The 20,382-nt window shown below is 33.1% G+C and overlaps 1 protein-coding gene across 1 annotated transcript in view; it reads left to right on the forward strand.

Moving 5' to 3' along the window:
* The first annotated feature begins 344 nt into the window (after positions 1 to 344).
* The window catches only part of tmod (tropomodulin), a 72,769-nt gene continuing 52,731 nt past the window's right edge, over positions 345 to 20,382 (forward strand). Inside the window, exon 1 of the mRNA XM_089093836.1 lies at positions 345 to 531. Within this exon, the coding sequence (XP_088949962.1) occupies positions 454 to 531 (78 nt within the window). The 5' untranslated portion in view covers positions 345 to 453. The remainder of the gene's footprint in view (positions 532 to 20,382) is intronic.

Here is a 20,382-nt window from a genome sequence, read left to right on the forward strand (position 1 = left end):
ACCCATTCCATAAAACCTTACATGGCCCCGGGCGTAACTTACAACCCTTGCCCCTGGGTAACATTCAGATAAATATCTGAATGTTAAATCATTTATACTTTTCATGAAAATGGGATAATAAATCACATTACTGTAATTTAGATAAGAGTATCTGAATTAAATTAATCATTTTAATTTTAGAATCAACTTATTGGTTAATTCTTAGAAATAAAACAAATGTTTCACAATTTCTCAGTGTCCAGGTAAAGACCATGTAACTTCTGTTTCTACATGATGGAACTCTCAAAAGTGTATTTATAGATTTGTGTTCTTCCCAAGTCCAGTCTTTCATAGCGGAAGAAACCTAGAGGGAATCCACGGAAGATTCAGTGAAATATTATTGTTTATTTTGCGTTTTACAAGAACAAGTGCATTTTTATTTGGGTTCAAAAGTAAGGAATAAACTTCAGAAACATGGAGGAGGAGATGCGTTTCGTCTCAAAGTCAAAAAATTTTACCCATACCTTTGGAGTAACATATAGCAAAGAACAGGTATGTATTATATAATTTGCTAGTACATAATTTACAGAGGTTCTATTCGGAAGACCCAGTAGGTCTGGGCATATATAGTTTTGTTCGATATATCTTTACTTGAAAATAGACTAATTCACCTCCCCTTCTAAACTAAATATTATAATATGAAAGTTTTTATTTGTCGGATCTTCATATTTGCTTCAAGTTTAACTACTAGGGCCGTATCCAGGTTTTTTTCCGGACGGGTTTTACTGATTTTTTTTTTTTTGGGGGGGGGGAGGGTTATACAAAAAACCTCCAAAAACACATACAAAATTTGTTTATGTCCATTTTTGTTACGTTTTTACGAGTCAGACGAACATTTTTTTTGGGGGGGGGGGTCAAACCCCCTACCCCCCTGGATACGGCCTTATTAACTACGTACCACACAGCCCCCCTCCCAAAACTTTGATACAGGCCTAGGCTATGTACAAAAGCTTGTCAATTTTTTTTTATTTCTCTTTTAATTGGCATTGTTTGACCTAATGAACCGACTGTTAATAATAAATCAGCATAAAAATTGTACAAACCAGCAAAATAAGCAAGCTACTCTTTACAGTGTATGGCTATTTCCAGGGGCGTATACATATTAATGTTCAGGGGAGGGGGCACCGACAGTGCTTAGTCTCCCCCATTCGTACATTTACCCTTAAACCCTTTGACTAGTGTAATTTTCGACTTTCCTCGGGGGGGGGGGAGGGATTTCTCCAAGAAACTCTCCCTGGATCCATCCTTGGCTGTTCCCAGGCATTAGGGGTAGAGGGCTGTTATACCGGCAAACTGGAAGTGACTCTTGGAATCTGAGTGACTAATAGTTAAAACTGGAAACGAATCTGACAGGCTCTTACGCAGTTAAACTGGAAGCAATTCAAAGAATCCAATAAATATAAATTTTCTGAATGTAATCAAGTACGATTTTTGTTACTAAATTGTTTAGTTCTAAGACTAACTAGTTAGAGACTAACTTGTTAGACTAACTAGTTAGAGGACTAATTGGGATGGATAAACTAGGCTAGGCCCAACACCGTATCTGTAGAATAATTCATGTTTTTTTTGTACTTTTGGGTTAATGTATAATAGCAATGGATATTAAAGATTAAGTACCCATTACATGTCTATAATTGATTTAGTTATGTGTAATTTAGAATTAAATTTAATCCTATTGTTTATGCTGGTCATAAGTCTCCTGAGCTCTTAAAAGGTATGCATATAGTATGTTTAAATATTACATATACGTAGTTTATATTTTACTAGAGTATAGTATAATCTTTAATTAGAATGCAGAATATAATAAATACTTTTTCTTATAACAAGAATTAAAACAATGCAAAATAACGGAGTTTCCAACAAGCTAGAAAAAAAACAAGCTAAAAGGATCGGAGTTTCCAAATTAAATATATAAAACGTATTTACTTGAGTATTTAGGGTATACTGTAGTAATCTTTCATTTAGTTAGCATAGTAAAAATTGTTTGATTTCCCTCAGTAAAACTTCAAACAATGTTAAAAGGGCTAAGCTGATTCGTAAGTTTTCATCGTCAATAGGTAAATACATGAACCCAAAGCAACAAATAATTCAAATTAAAAACAATAGTACATACGCACAAACAAATCGTGAGGACGAAAGCGGATTTAGGCCATTCTCGCATTTTAATCTAAACCCACCATCTATACATACAAGAAGACAGATTACGGATGTTCGGAGGCTTTCCTACGCATTGTCTTTTAACTTGTGCTCAAATAGCTCTACACAGATTAACTGCACATTTTTGGAATCAGAATTACGTCAATGTTCGCTTCGAATTTCAAATTTCGATACTGACTCCATTGTAAACTGGATATCCATTGTAAACTGGATACCAATACCCATCTTCATTCATTGATTACTCGGTACCTGATTCGGGTTTTGAATCAGCATGATCAATAGGAAATTAGACCTTCATTTCAAAAAACTCCTATCACAAGCCCCGAAAGACTGAATTCGAATGTTGAGGTCAATAAGTAAAAACAGGACAAACAAAAAGCATAAGCAGCAACGGAAAGTGAAAGACTGGCAAAAGACAGCAAAAATTAAATTATCAGAATGAAAAATCCATTCACCAGCCATTATTTAAACTGAGAATGGTCATACTGCTACTATTACTGCTACAATTCACCGCAGCACCAAGCCACCTGAAGCCACTACAGTTAGGTACACTCCACCTCCATCCCAATCCATTCAAAGCCTCCCTCTTTACACTCTCCCAGGAAGTTCCAACATGCTAGAAAAATAAAACAAGTAAAACGCAATAATAGAAAAAATAAATAATTATGAAACACGTTCAAAACGAGCATTAAAAAAAGGAAGAAAAAAACGAACAAACAAATACAAAAAATGGGTACCCCTGTACCAATTAATAAGAAGAGGGAACATTAGCGGGATTTCCTTAATGAAGGGGACAAAGGTTCTTACATACCTGAAGATACCGCATTGAATGGGAGACAGGGTAGGAAGAGGCTGGGACACGGCCAATGGAGGGTGGAATCTGGGCAGGAAGTGTGTTTTCGGAGAAATGTGCTCCGAGCGAGGGTGTGTTGTTGCATTTCTTAAAAAGGGAGGCACAACCTATGTCTCCTACACTCAATACGTATTTTTTAGAAGGAGAGAAAATGGGACTTTACCTTCTTTGAAAATGATTTGCATAGTTCTTTTTCGCCAGGGTGCCAAACCAGAAAAGCATGTTCGACATGAGAGTGGACATAGGAAGCAAAAATCCTTAAAGAATGGGAAGATGGATGTAGTAGCTTTGTGGATGATACTTTTAACATGAATCCATTAATGCCCGAAGTAGTGCCTTGGTCCCGTATGCACACGTGAGGGTCGGAGAACTACTCTACCTGTCATTATATTTGGGAGTCAGGAACATGCTGAAGAAGAAGGGGTTTCGGAGCCCCCCTTACTATTGAGAATTGTAACTTACCGTAGTAATGTAATTCTGAAGTATGTAATTTTACTCAAAATGGGTAAAAAATGAAAAGGCTTACCTTTAACCCCTTTATAATTATAAATTGCTTTATCACTTCTGAGACTGCTGTATTTTGGAGAACTGGTATTAGTGTGGCTTGTGCTGATTTGTTGTTATTTTTTGCACCTACAGTTTTCAATTACCCATAAGAAGGAGTGTCTAAAAAGATTTTTTTCTTTTTATAATAGATTCAGGATCCCTAATTGTTTTATGTGGTTTAAGTCTCTAGGTTCAGGGAGGATTTTTCTTAAGGGGGTTAATATTTCTAAAGGTCATTCTAATTCTTTTTTTTACCGCTTACTTCCCATATCGAACAAAAATTCACTTTTAATATTGGATTAAAAATGTACGTCATTTTAAATATGCAGTTATCTGTGGAAAAAATTACATAAGAAAGAATTGTTGGGAAATCCCTTTTTTGTGGATATTTTATAATACAAATGGTTTTCACAGGGGCAAATTTAGTCATGTAATTATATACTTCCTCAAGAAACTGAAAGTTATTATTTTTCTTGAAGAACTTCTGATTTATTGAAATTCTTCGATATTTTTTAACGAAACGGCAGGGTTATCTTCGTGTTTGATTACGCCAATCAAATGGGGATTTCTTGACCTGATCTATCTAACTTGTTTCATTTTATTAAGTTCGTTTTATTAATTTTATCGCATTTTTATTTCACCTAGTAAAAAATACAAAATATTTATGACCAGCAAAAGCTTTGAGAACGTTTTAGAATAGGAATATCATTCTATGTCCTTAAGACACAATTTACGCTAACACTTTATAAGTCACGTTTGACCGACAAATTCAAACTAAAAACACTGAAATCTTCCATTGTCCTGAAAGGTCATTTATTGGGATTATTTTTTTTTCCAAAAAGTAAGTTTTCAAAGAAATCAAAGAGCAACCTTAAACCAAAGAGGAACAGAAATAAATTCAAATAATAATTAAAGTTTAAAACGAACAGACGTAACTCATTTATCAATGAAAAACTAAGACCCAAAAAGAACAAAATTACAATGAGTAATCAAGTCAAACTTAAAATGAACAGAAATTACCACAATCAGGAGTAGGGGTAACACCCCATAAATTTCTTAAGGGCTGAAGTGGCATTTGCACTGTACTGCAAACAACTTTACTTTAAATCAGTGAGTTTGCGCTTGTCATATCATAAAAAAAATCACCATAAGGACTAAGATTACAGAAAAGAACTAATGAAAGTAGACTGGCTGTTTAATAATACGTAATGACATGCATTCCTGGAGGTCCCGGAAATTAACTTCATAAATGATAAAACGTTTAAAATATATTGTGCTTTCAGTAAAGCGCTAATGATGATCTGGTCTTTAAAGAGCTTTGGGGGTATTATCCCTAATCTTCTTCGTGGTAATTTCTATTCGTTTTACTTAACTCTGACTTAATTTTTCGTTGTAATTTCTGTTGCTGTTGGATCTCATTCATTCATTGATAGTAATCTATTTTCGTATTAACTTTTAATTATTAATTGGCTTTATTTCTGCTCGTCTTTGGTTCAATGCAGCTCTTTGCTTTTATTTAAAAAAATTTTGTTTCTGAAATAGTTTTTAAAATTATTTTTAGTTCCTTTTTAATTGACTTTTTTTATTGGTAAAAAATGATACTTTTAAAGTACTTTTTTCAGTTTTTTGCTTAAGAATCAAGACTTTGGCTTGCAATTTGAATTTTGGAAATAGTTTTGTAAAATATTTTAATAATAATTCTAGCATAAAACTTTGTATGGATGGGAAGGGGGAATACTATAATAATAAATGGATTGAAGATCTGCGTAGTTTTTGGGTTTCTATAGGACTAGAGCAATCCTGACCACCATCATATCCCAACCTTGAAAATAGACGTAATTGAAAAAATACTTCATTATCAGAATCTTATCGTGCGCTATTTTGTTTTAACTGTACGATAATTCAAATAAATACATTTTGAGCTCATTTATTATAAAAGAATCCTGATGTGTTGTTTAAAAAATAAAAGTAAAAATAGGACGTCAAGAATCAATGCAACCAGATTTGTTTCCAGTTGAGCTTTCCTTAGTTCTAAAACTTTAATGTCGAAGAATCAATACAATCATATACTTCTTCAAATATTTACTGTCCTTGATATGCTCTCTTATACCCCCAAAGTCAAAAATTTAAAATCTACCCGATATCCCCATTCTCATTTACTCGATTCCTTCAAAGTTTCAGCTGGGTTTCTTAAGCTGTTAATTTATACCCTATGCCATACCTAAAATATTGCAGACACGCCCTTTTGACAACTTGGAGACGTATAGTGATTTTTTACTTAGTTTAACACCCCTTAGCATTTCCTGAAAGTTTAAATTTAATACTCCTACCTGTTCTTGAAATTTTTAAGATACGTCATTTTGAGTACCTGGATGCACATAGTACTTTGCTCAGCATGCCCCTAATTATTCCATAAAAGCTTCAAAATAGTATTCTTAGCCGTTCCTGGGCTATTTCAGACGCCCCCTTTCGACCACCTGGATGCATTTAGTGTCTTTTGCTCAACATCCCCCACAACATTCCCCAAAAGTTCCAACTTCATACACTTAACTATTCTTGAGATGTTGCAGATCCACCCTTTTGACAACTTGGATGTAAAAGTGTCTTTTGATTTAATTTAACATCCCCTGAATGTTGCAATTTGATGTCCTTAGCCGTTCCTAAGATGTTACAGATACGCCGTTTTGACATCCAGGATGCACATAGTGTCTTTTGATCTAGCTCAACACCACCAACCCCCACGACATTCCCGGAAAGCTTCAATTTAATACCGTTAGCCTTTCCTCAGATATTGCAGATGAGTCACCTACTGAGTCACCTTCTCAGTAGGGGCCCTCCCCAGGCCACTCAGCGCATCCCCAGGTGGTGGATAGGGGAACGTCCTACAGATATGTAGGGTACCTCCATAAAGGGAGGCACGGGCCAAGGGGGGGACCTAGCCCCTGGGGGTTCAAAATTCAAACTGGGGTACCCTCGCCCGGGGGTCATAAATACAGGCGGAGGAGGAAGAAGGCCCCTCTGACGCACACTGAGCAGGGCCCACCGGCGTGTCGACACGTCCCGCTAGCTGCGAACCTTCTTCCAGCAGTGAGTTAAATTGTATGGTACTGCAGTATACCATCGTGAAAAGATCCTCTCCAGGAGGACAAATGCGAAAGGGCGGAAGATCCAGAATTGGACAACGGCCTCTGCAAGAGCAAGGGTCTGGGGAGCCCTTGTTCAGGCCAATTCCCCTAAAACACCAATGAATACTGAAGATCAAATGCAAAGAGATACTACTACTACGGCGTTCACGGTAGCCGACACGGATCAGGTCAGGGTGGTGTCTGGCCCGACAAGTATGCAAGCCACCCGATCAAGAAAACATTTAAATATTGGCGCGTGGAATGTTCGCAGTTGCAAGCTGGAATCCACACAACTGCTCCTTACAAGGGAGCTACAGAAGTATAAAATCAACGTTTGTTGTCTGTCAGAAACGAGACTGAATGATGCTCTGTCAAAAAAGTTGAATATCTCCTAATCTGACTCATTCCAGTTCTACAAATCGGGTCCCAAGGATGGTTCCGGCCAACAAGGAGTTGCGTTCCTGATAGAACCCAACTACTGCATCATGTGTCACCTATTGGGAGCCAGTTTCACCAAGGATCGCCATGATCAGATTGAGAGGCCACATTAACCACATAACCATAATCGCCGTGTACGCTCCAATAAGGGACAGGAGTGACGCGGTCAAAGATGCCTTTTTTTATGACCTACAAAGGATCATCGACAAGCACCAAGACGTGATATGCTATTTGTCGCTGGAGACTGGAACGCCCGGCTTGGCAGAGTAGACCCCGACACAGCAGTAGTTATTGGCCGCCACACCGTCGGTAACAGATGCATCAATGGAGAAAGGTTCTTACAGCTAGCAAGATACAAAAACCTATGCGTCACAAACACTCTCTTTGAGCACAAGAGACTCCACCTCGTAACATGGCACTAGAACAACGTCATAACAACAGCTCAGATTGACCACATCTTAGTCAGCAGAAGATGGAGGAGCTCCTGCACAGATGCCCGGGTATACAGAGGAGCAGACACAGGATCTTTAAATGGATCTGATCACTATCTCCTCACTTGCAAAGTCCGTCACCGCCTTAGTAGACAGAAGCGACAGAAGGCAGGGAAGCGCTTCGATGTGTCGAAACTAAGATGCCTAGAAATTAAAGCCGACTTCGAGTTAAAGCTAAGCAGCCGGTTCGAAGCCTTAAACCGTCTTTCATAAGTCAACGAAGAATGGACGCACAAAAAAATTGCGACACAAGACATAGCTGAGGAGGTGCTTGATCACACAAAACGAAAACAGCGAGCCTGGATCTCTGACTACACCATAGAACTAGTCGAGAAGAAGCGACCCCTCGTGGGAGGTGCGAAAGGACCCTTAAAAGTAGCCCGCAAAGCAGCTAAACCGTCACTGAAAAGGGACAGAGAAAAGTACTGGTCAGATCTGGCGAATGAATTGGAACAAGCGTCCAAGAACCACAACAGCAGGAAAATTTTCAAACACCTGAAAGAAGCGACAGGAAAAGCTCCTGTAGCGGTTGACACACTGAAAGATAAGTCCACAGAACTCATCCGAACAAAAGAAGGACACATGGAACGCTGGCGAGAGCATTTTTCTGAGCTACTGATCCCTGTCAAACCCCCGTGCGATCTACCTACCTTCTTGAGTGCTGATAGAGAGCCCTACGTAATAAACCTCGATCCGCCAAGTATTGCAGACGTACAAAAAGCGCTGAAGTGCATGAAAAACAATAAGACTCCAGGAGAGGATGGGATCCCTTCTGAAATGTTCAAGTCCTCACCAACTCTACTATGCCGCCTAACCAACCTGTTTGTCCAAGTATGGACGACGAAGACCTTCCCAAAAGACTGGAAAGCATCAGTCCTCATTCCGCTATACAAAAAAGGAGATAAGGCCATTTGCGGAAACTATAGAGGTATATGATCGACCATGATCGACCATGCCATGAAGATCTTCTGCGTCATTCTTTGGAATCGATTCAAAGACGTACGTGACAAGTTAACCCATCCGGAACAAGCAGGCTTCAGACCAGGCAGAGGCTGTCCAGAACAGATATTGACGATTTGTCTCTTCCTTCAGCAGTACACCAGGTTTCGTCTACCACTTCTTATTGTCTTTATTGACTTTGTTGCTGCCTTCGATTCCCTCACCAGGAAGGAGCTATGGAGAAATATGGCTGAAGACGGTACGCCGCAAGATATCATTGAGATACTCCAAAGTGCATATAAGGACACTGAGACTTGCATCCGTGTTTCCGGCAATTACACCTCTAAGTTTCCAGTTGAGTTTGAGGTAAAGCAGGGATGCCCTCTGTCACCTATATTATTCAACTGCGTGATAGACTGGATCATGAATAATGCAATGAGAAACCAAAGCGGAATAGTCTCCAAATAAATAGCTGGTTTCCTCCAGTCCCTGACAGGTTTGAACTTCGAAGACAACTTTGCTGAGATGGAAACCACCGCCAACAGTTTGTAAGGCGTGATTGACGTTACCTCTGAGGTCTCAAAGCGCATCGGACTGGCCATCAGTGGCAAAAAGACTAAAGTACTGGCTCTCAACCAACCCGCTCCTTGCCAGGTTACCCTTGACGGCGAGCCAATAGAAAACGTCAAGAAATTCAAGTATCTTGGCTCTATCATAACACCAGATGGCAGAGCTGAAAGGGATATCTTTTCCCGAATAGCTAAAGCCTGGGGAGTCTTTACTAGTCTGAAAAAAGCACTAAAGACCAGACGAGATATCTCAACCAAAGCACAAGTCTGAATCTACTTTGCAATTGTTCGAGCAGTACTACTCTATGCTTGCGAGACATAGCCGATCAAGGTTGAAGACGCGGGAGCTTTGGATGTTTTCGACCGCTGCTACCTTCGTTATATTCTCCGAATTAAGGGACAGGGCAGGATTTCCAATAGTGAAGTAAGGAGTCACTGTGGCCAATAAGAAGAGCTATTGCTTATCATTAAAAAACGTCACCTGAAGCTCCTCGGCCACAAATTGCGCCGTCGCGAAGGCACGATATGTCGAGACGTCCTTGTCTGAGAACCAGCCCCCTCCATGAAACGTGAACCAGGAGGACAAAAGAAGAACCTGTGGCAAAATACAAGGAGAACCTGGAACCGTTGGGAGGATTCAGGAGATGGGACAAAGACTGGCTGAAGATCGCCGGAGAAGCTGCAGCCAACATGTCCAAATGATCGTCGGAAGTCATTCCAAGATCCTTTGGTGCCGGGCAGGACAGTTCATCGTCTGGTTCCCGCCGAAAGTAAAAGTAAGTAAGCTCTTTTGACCACCTGGATACAACTATTTTATTTTTATTGAGTCCTACATCCCCAATTAGCGCGCCTTGAAAGTTTCAAGATAATACCCTCAGCCGTGAACATTTGTTCTTTTCATAAACTGGATGCAGATGATGTCCTCTGATTTAGTTCAACTACCTCCTCAACATTCCTTGAAAATTCGAACTTAATAATCTTAGCTGTCTTGATCTGTTGCACATACTCTCTTTTTGACAACCCATATACACATAGTGTCTTTCGGTTTATTTTAAAAGACCCATCAACAATCCATGAAATTTTCAACTTGATATCTTTAGCAGCTCCTGAGATATTACATATACGATCTTTTGACAACTTGGGCGCGCGTTTTTTTTTTCATTTAGTTTAGTATCCCTTGAAACTTTCAACTGAATACCGTCAGCTATTCTTGGGATATTGCATATGCACCCTTTTGATATCCTGGATGCACATAATGTTTTCTAATTTAGCTTAGCATCCTCCTCAACATTCCTTGAAAGCTACAACTGAATATCCCAAGCTGTTTTGACATGTTGCACATACTCCTTTTTGACAGCCTAGGCGCGGTAAAATCTTTTCTGGCACTGATTTAAATACTATAAATTTTCAACCAAAAATGCATTTTCAGGTTGCATTAGCTGTTTATTTTACTGCCTCGGTTTCGGTAAGTTTTACCATCGTGATAATTTCCACACGTGCACGGTATTTGATATACTACTCTTTGACGAGTAATTGTTTTTTTTACTTGTGAGAATTGAAAAGATTCATAATATTTAATTTGATTTAAAAACCAACAGACAAATAATTTTTCAACAAATTTACATAGGGCTTTAAAAGAATGTTTACTTAACCTACGAGCCATTACTGTATTAATGACAGAAATAGGATATCCATTTTTCCTTGTGAGAATTTAAAAGATTCATAGCATTTAATTTGCTTTTAAAACAAACAGACAAATAATTTTTCAATAAATTGACCTAGGGCTTTAAAAGAATGTCTGCTTAACCTACGAGCAATTACTGTATTAATGAGAGAAATAGGATAACTATTTTTCCTTTTGATAATTTAAAGGATTCATAATATTTAATTTTGTTTTAAAACCAACAGACAAATAGTTTTTAATAAATTGACATAGGGATTTAAAAGAATGTTTACTTAGCCTAAGAGAAATTACTGTATTAATGAGAGAATAGGATAACCATTTTTCCTTGTGAGAATTTAAAAGATTCATAATATTTAATTTTGTTTTAAAACCAACAGACAAATAATTTTTCAATAAATTTACCTAGGGCTTTAAAAGAATGTCTACTTAACCTACGAGCAATTACTGTATTAGTGAGAGAAATAGGATAACCATTTTTCCTTGTGAGAATTTAAAAGATTCATAATATTTAATTTTGTTTTAAAACCAAAAGACAAATAATTTTTCAATAAATTGACATAGAGCTTTAAAAGAATGTATACTTAACCTACGAGCAATTACTGTATTAATGAGAGAAATAGGATAACCATTTTTCCTAGTGAGAATTTAAGAGATTCATAATATTTAATTTTGTTTTAAAACCAACAGACAAATAATTTTTCAATAAATTGACCTAGGGCTTTAAAAGAATGTCTACTCAACCTACGAGCAATTACTGTATTAATGAGAGAAATAGGATAACCATTTTTCCTTGTGAGAATTTAAAAGATTCAGAATATTTAATTTTGTTTTAAAACCAACAGAAAAATAATTTTTCAACAAATTCACCTAGGGCTTTAAAAGAATGTCTACTCAACCTACGAGCAATTACTGTATTAATGAGAGAAATAGGATAACCATTTTTCCTTGTGACAATTTAAAAGATTCATAATATTTAATTTTGTTTTAAAACCAAAAGACAAATAATTTTTCAATAAATTGACCTAGAGCTTTAAAAGAATGTCTGCTTAACGTAAGAGCAATTACTGTATTAATGAGAGAAATAGGATAACCATTTTTCCTAGTGAGAATTTAAGAGATTCATAATATTTAATTTTGTTTTAAAACCAACAGACAAATAATTTTTCAACAAATTGACCTAGGGCTTTAAAAGAATGTCTACTCAACCTACGAGCAATTACTGTATTAATGAGAGAAATAGGATAACCATTTTTCCTTGTGAGAATTTAAAAGATTCATAATATTTAATTTTGTTTTAAAACCAACAGAAAAATAATTTTTCAACAAATTGAACTAGGGCTTTAAAAGAATGTCTACTCAACCTACGAGCAATTACTGTATTAATGAGAGAAATAGGATAACCATTTTTCCTTGTGACAATTTAAAAGATTCATAATATTTAATTTTATTTTAAAACCAACAGAAAAATAATTTTTCAACAATTTGACCTAGGGCTTTAAAAGAATGTCTACTCAACCTACGAGCAATTACTGTATTAATGAGAGAAATAGGATAACCATTTATCCTTGTGACAATTTAAAAGATTCATAACATAATTTTGTTTTAAAACCAAAAGACAAATAATTTTTCAACAAATTGACCTAGGGCTTTAAAAGAATGTCTACTTAACCTAAGAGCAAATACTGTATTAATGAGAGAAATAGTATAACCATTTTTACTTGTGAGAATTTAAAAGATTCATAATATTTAATTTTGTTTTAAAACCAAAAGACAAATAATTTTTCAATAAATTGACCTAGGGCTTTAAAAGAATGTCTACTTAACCAACGAGCAATTACTGTATTAATGAGAGAAATAGGATAACCATTTTTCCTTGTGAGAATTCAAGAGATTCATAATATTTAATTTTGTTTTAAAACCAACAGACAAATAATTTTAAAAGAATGTCTACTCAACCTACGAGCAATTACTGTATTAATGAGAGAAATACGATAACCATTTTTCCTTGTGAGAATTTAAAAGATTCATAATATTTAATTTTGTTTTAAAACCAAAAGACAAATAATTTTTGAATAAATTGACCTAGGGCTTTAAAAGAATGTCTGCTTAACCTACTTGCAATTGCTGTATTAATGAGAGAAACAGGATAACCATTTTTCCTTGTGAGACTTTAAGAGATTCATAATATTTCATTTTGTTTTAAAACCAACAGACAAATAATTTTTCAAAAAATTGACCTAGGGCTTTAAAAGAATGTCTACTTAACCTACGAGCAATTACTGTATTAATGAGAGGAATAGGATAACCATTTTTCCTTTTGAGAATTTAAAAGATTCATAATATTTAATTTTGTTTTAAAACCAACAGACAAATAAATTTTCAACAAATTGCCCTAGGGCTTTAAAAGAATGTCTACTTAACCTACGAGCAATTACTTTATTAATGAGAAAAATAGTATAACCTTTTTCCTTGTAAGATTTTAAAAGATTCATAATATTTAATTTGCTTTTAAAACAAACAGACAAATAGTTTTTCAATAAATTGACATAGGGCTTTAAAAGAATGTCTACTTAACCTACGAGCAATTACTGTATTAATGAGAGAAATAGGATAACCATTTTTCCTTGTGAGAATTTAAAAGATTCATAATATTTAATTTTGTTTTAAAACTAAAAGACAAATAATTTTTCAATAAATTGACCTAGGGCTTTAAAAGAATTTCTACTTAACCTACGAGCAATTACTGTATTAATGAGAGAAATATGATAACAATTTTTCCCTGTGAGAATTTAAGAGATTCATAATATTTAATTTTGTTTTAAAACCAACAGACAAATAATTTTTCAACAAATTGACCTAGGGCTTTAAAAGAATGTCTACTTAACCTACGAGCAATTACTGTATTAATGAGAGAAATAGGATAACCATTTTTCCTTGTGACAATTTAAAAGATTCATAATATTTAATTTTGTTTTAAAACCAAAAGACAAATAATTTTTCAATAAATTGACCTAGGGCTTTAAAAGAATGTCTGCTTAACCTACGAGCAATTACTGTATTAATGAGAGAAATAGGATAACTATTTTTCCTTTTGATAATTTAAAAGATTCATAATATTTAATTTTGTTTTAAAACCAACAGACAAATAGTTTTTCAATAAATTGACATAGGGATTTAAAAGAATGTTTACTTAGCCTAAGAGAAATTACTGTATTAATGAGAGAATAGGATAACCATTTTTCCTTGTGAGAATTTAAAAGATTCATAATATTTAATTTTGTTTTAAAACCAACAGACAAATAATTTTTCAATAAATTTACCTAGGGCTTTAAAAGAATGTCTACTAAACCTACGAGCAATTACTGTATTAGTGAGAGAAATAGGATAACCATTTTTCCTTGTGAGAATTTAAAAGATTCATAATATTTAATTTTGTTTTAAAACCAACAGACAAATAATTTTTCAATAAATTGACATAATTAGAGCTTTAAAAGAATGTATACTTAACCTACGAGCAATTACTGTATTAATGAGAGAAATAGGATAACCATTTTTCCTAGTGAGAATTTAAGAGATTCATAAAATTTAATTTTGTTTTAAAACCAACAGACAAATAATTTTACAATAAATTGACCTAGTGCTTTAAAAGAATATCTACTTAACCTACGAGCAATTACTGTATTAATGAGAGAAATAGGATAACCATTTTTCCTTGTGAGAATTTAAAAGATTCATAATATTTAATTTTGTTTTAAAACCAAAAGAAAAATAATTTTTCAACAAATTGACCTAGGGCTTTAAAAGAATGTCTACTCAACCTACGAGCAATTACTGTATTAATGAGAGAAATAGGATAACCATTTTTCCTTGTGACAATTTAAAAGATTCATAATATTTAATTTTGTTTTAAAACCAAAAGACAAATAATTTTTCAATAAATTGACCTAGAGCTTTAAAAGAATGTCTGCTTAACGTAAGAGCAATTACTGTATTAATGAGAGAAAGAGGATAACCATTTTTCCTAGTGAGAATTTAAGAGATTCATAAAATTTAATTTTGTTTTAAAACCAACAGACAAATAATTTTTCAACAAATTGACCTAGGGCTTTAAAAGAATGTCTACTCAACCTACGAGCAATTACTGTATTAATGAGAGAAATAGGATAACCATTTTTCCTTGTGAGAATTTAAAAGATTCATAATATTTAATTTTGTTTTAAAACCAACAGAAAAATAATTTTTCAACAAATTGACCTAGGGCTTTAAAAGAATGTCTACTCAACCTACGAGCAATTACTGTATTAATGAGAGAAATAGGATAACCATTTTTCCTTGTGACAATTTAAAAGATTCATAATATTTAATTTTATTTTAAAACCAACAGAAAAATAATTTTTCAGCAATTTGACCTAGGGCTTTAAAAGAATGTCTACTCAACCTACGAGCAATTACTGTATTAATGAGAGAAATAGGATAACCATTTTTCCTTGTGACAATTTAAAAGATTCATAAAATAATTTTGTTTTAAAACCAAAAGACAAATAATTTTTCAACAAATTGACCCAGGGCTTTAAAAGAATGTCTACTTAACCTACGAGCAATTACTGTATTAATGAGAGAAATAGGATAACCATTTTTCCTTGTGAGAATTTAAAAGATTCATAATATTTAATTTTGTTTTAAAACCAAAAGACAAATAATTTTTCAATAAATTGACCTAGGGCTTTAAAAGAATGTCTACTTAACCGACGAGCAATTACTGTATTAATGAGAGAAATAGGATAACCATTTTTCCTTGTGAGAATTTAAGAGATTCATAATATTTAATTTTGTTTTAAAACCAACAGACAAATAATTTTAAAAGAATGTCTACTCAACCTACGAGCAATTACTGTATTAATGAGAGAAATACGATAACCATTTTTCCTTGTGAGAATTTAAAAGATTCATAATATTTAATTTTGTTTTAAAACCAAAAGACAAATAATTTTTGAATAAATTGACCTAGGGCTTTAAAAGAATGTCTACTTAACCTACTTGCAATTACTGTATTAATGAGAGAAATAGGATAACCATTTTTCCTTGTGAGACTTTAAGAGATTCATAATATTTAATTTTGTTTTAAAACCAACAGAAAAATAATTTTTCAACAAATTGACCTAGGGCTTTAAAAGAATGTCTACTCAACCTACGAGCAATTACTGTATTAATGAGAGAAATAGGATAACCATTTTTCCTTGTGACAATTTAAAAGATTCATAATATAATTTTGTTTTAAAACCAACAGACAAATAATTTTTCAAAAAATTGACCTAGGGCTTTAAAAGAATGTCTACTTAACCTACAAGCAATTACTGTATTAATGAGAGTAATAGGATAACCATTTTTCCTTTTGAGAATTTAAAAGATTCATAATATTTAATTTTGTTTTAATACCAACAGACAAAAAAAATTTCAACAAATTGCCCTAGGGCTTTAAAAGAATGTCTACTTAACCTACGAGCAATTACTGTATTAATGAGAAAAAAAGGATAACCTTTTTCCTTGTAAGATTTTAAAAGATTCATAATATTTAATTTGCTTTTAAAACAAACAGACAAATAGTTTTTCAATAAATTGACATAGGGCTTTAAAAGAATGTCTACTTAATCACGAGCAATTACTGTATTAATGAGAGAAATAGGATAACCATTTTTCCTTGTGAGAATTTAAAAGATTCATAATATTTAATTTTGTTTTAAAACTAAAAGACAAATAATTTTTCAATAAATTGACCTAGGGCTTTAAAAGAATTTCTACTTAACCTACGAGCAATTACTGTATTAATGAGAGAAATAGGATAACCATTTTTCCATGTGAGAATTTAAGAGATTCATAATATTTAATTTTGTTTTAAAACCAACAGACAAATAATTTTTCAACAAATTGACCTAGGGCTTTAAAAGAATGTCTACTCAACCTACGAGCAATTACTGTATTAATGAGAGAAATAGGATAACCATTTTTCCTTGTGACAATTTACAAGATTCATAATATAATTTTGTTTTTAAACCAACAGACAAATAATTTTTCAACAAATTGACCTAGGGCTTTAAAAGAATGTCTACTTAACCTACGAACAATTACTGTATTAATGAGAGAAATAGGATAACCATTTTTCCTAGTGAGAATTTAAGAGATTCATAATATTTAATTTTGTTTTAAAACCAACAGACAAATAATTTTTCAACAAATTGACCTAGGGCTTTAAAAGAATGTCTACTCAACCTACGAGCAATTACTGTATTAATGATAGAAATAGGATAACCATTTTTCCTTGTGAGAATTTAAAAGATTCATAATATTTAATTTTGTTTTAAAACCAACAGAAAAATAATTTTTCAACAAATTGACCTAGGGCTTTAAAAGAATGTCTACTCAACCTACAAGCAATTACTGTATTAATGAGAAAAATAGGATATCAATTTTTCCTTGTGAGAATTTAAAAGATCCATAATATTTAATTTTGTTTTAAAACCAACAGAAAAATAATTTTTCAACAAATTGACCTAGGGCTTTAAAATAATGTCTACTCAACCTACGAGCAATTACTGTATTAATGAGAGAAATAGGATAACCATTTTTCCTTGTGAGAATTTAAAAGATTCTTAATATTTAATTTTGTTTTAAAACCAACAGAAAAATAATTTTCCAACAAATTGACCTAGGGCTTTAAAAGAATGTCTACTTAACCTACGAGCAATTACTGTATTAATGAGAGAAATAGGATAACCATTTTTCCTTGTGACAATTTAAAAGATTCATAATATAATTTTGTTTTAAAACCAAAAGACAAATAATTTTTCAAGAAATTGACCTAGGGCTTTAAAAGAATGTCTACTTAACCTACGAGCAATTACTGTATTAATGAGAGAAATAGGATAACCATTTTTCCTTGTGAGAATTTAAAAGATTCATAATATTTAATTTTGTTTTAAAACCAAAAGAAAAATAATTTTTCAATAAATTGACCTAGGGCTTTAAAAGAATGTCTACTTAACCGACGAGCAATTACTGTATTAATGAGAGAAATAGGATAACCATTTTTCCTTGTGAGAATTTAATAGATTCATAATATTTAATTTTGTTTTAAAACCAACAGACAAATAATTTTTCAATAAATTGACCTAGGGCTTTAAAAGAATATCTACTCAACCTACGAGCAATTACTGTATTAATGAGAGAAATAGGATAACCATTTTTCCTTGTGAGAATTTAAAAGATTCATAATATTTAATTTTGTTTTAAAACCAACAGAAAAATAATTTTTCAACAAATTGACCTAGGGCTTTAAAAGAATGTCTACTTAACCTACGAGCAATTACTTTATTAATGAGAGAAATAGGATAACCATTTTTCCTTGTGACAATTTAAAAGATTCATAATGTAATTTTGTTTTAAAATCAACAGACAAATAATTTTTCAACAAATTGACCTAGGGATTTAAAAGAAAGTTTACTTAACCTACGAGCAATTACTGCATTAATGAGAGAAATGGGATAACTATTTTTCCTTGTGAGAATTTAAAAGATTCATAATATTTAATTTTGCTTTAAAACCAACAGACATATAATTTTTCAACAAATTGACCTAGAGCTTTAAAAGAATGTTTACTTAACCTACGAGTAATTACTGTATTAATGAGAGAAATAGGATAACTATTTCAAAAAATTATATAATTAACGAAATTTCTTTATGTTCCTCCTGGATGCACATAATGTTTTCTAATTTAGTTTAGCATCCTCCTCAATATTCTTTGAAACCTACAACTTAATACCCTTAGCCGTTTTGATATGTTACACATACTCAATTTTGACAACTTTGGCGCAGTAAAAACTTTTCTGGCAAAAGTTTCAACACAATGATATTTCACCCCAAAATTTATTTTCAGATTGTATAAGCTGTTTATTTTATTTCGTTAATTTTGGTGAGTTATGGCATCGTGGTAATTTCCACAGTTGCACGGTATTTAATGTACTCCTTTTTTACGAGTAACTGTTATTTTTTCCTTATGAGGATTAAAAAGATTCATAATAGTTAATTCGCTTTTTAAAATAACAGACAAATCATTTTTTTAAACAAATTGACATAGGGCTTTAAAAAATGTCTAGTTAACCTTTGAGTATTACGGTATTAATGAGAGAAATAGGATAACCATTTTTCCTTGTGACAATTTAAAAGATTCATAATATAATTTTGTTTTCAAACCAACAGACAAATAATTTTTCAACAAATTGACATAGGGCTTCAAAAGAATGTTTACTTAACCTACGAGCAATTACTGTATTAATGAGAGGAATGGGATAACTATTTTTCCTTGTGAGAATTTAAAAGTTTCATAATATTTAATTTTGTTTTAAAACCAACAGACAAATAATTTTTCAACAAATTGACCTAGGGCTTTAAAAGAATGTTTACTTAACCTACGAGTAATTACTGTATTAATGAGAGAAATAGGATAACTATTTCAAAAAATTATATAATTAACGAAATTTCTTTATGTTCCTCCTGGATGCACATAATGTTTTCTAATTTAGTTTAGCATCCTCCTCAATATTCTTTGAAACCTACAACTTAATACCCTTAGCCGTTTTGATATGTTACACATACTCAATTTTGACAACTTTGGCGCAGTAAAAACTTTTCTGGCAAAAGTTTCAACACAATGATATTTCACCCCAAAATTTATTTTCAGATTGTATAAGCTGTTTATTTTATTTCGTTAATTTTGGTGAGTTATGGCATCGTGGTAATTTCCACAGTTGCACGGTATTTAATGTACTCCTTTTTACGAGTAACTGTTATTTTTTCCTTATGAGGATTAAAAAGATTCATAATAGTTAATTCGCTTTTTAAAATAACAGACAAATCATTTTTTTAAACAAATTGACATAGGGCTTTAAAAAATGTCTAGTTAACCTTTGAGTATTACGGTATTAATGAGAGAAATAGGGTAACCATTTCCAAAAATTATGTCTTTAATAAAATTAAAATCTCTTTTAACACGTTGCTCTGAAAAGATATTAAGTCCTTGATCCACAAGAAATATTGCCATGCCTCTTATAACTTATAGAAACGATTAGACTTGAAGCGAAGGTAAATGTTATTTTTTGCAGGTTTTCTGTAAACCATAAAATCGAGCTTATCTATGCTAAGCATAATCAACATATCTACGAATTTTGCAATACAGCACATATCATACTTCACTGATGACGGCTGGTGCACATACATCCGAAATATCCTCTTAGGTTCTATTCATTGTCTTCACAAATTTCCTCTTTATTTTCCTCTTGTTTTCCATAATGGAAAGGTAGTGTGACTACGTCGGTGTTTACGATTGGTGTCCAGTAGTGGGGAAAGGGATACATGTGGATATTCTGAAAGACCTTCTCTTGCCAAATTTCAGACTCACGATCCCTTCTCCAAAGTATCATTCACCTAGCTCAACTACTTCCTCTGGTAGGAAATCAACATAGAAGGACCATTTTCCTATTTTGGAAAT

The sequence above is a fragment of the Artemia sp. Qi Xiang Cuo genome, chromosome 9 (genome assembly GCF_049724085.1).
Source record: "Artemia sp. Qi Xiang Cuo chromosome 9, ASM4972408v1, whole genome shotgun sequence".
Lineage (NCBI taxonomy): Eukaryota > Metazoa > Arthropoda > Branchiopoda > Anostraca > Artemiidae > Artemia > Artemia sp. Qi Xiang Cuo.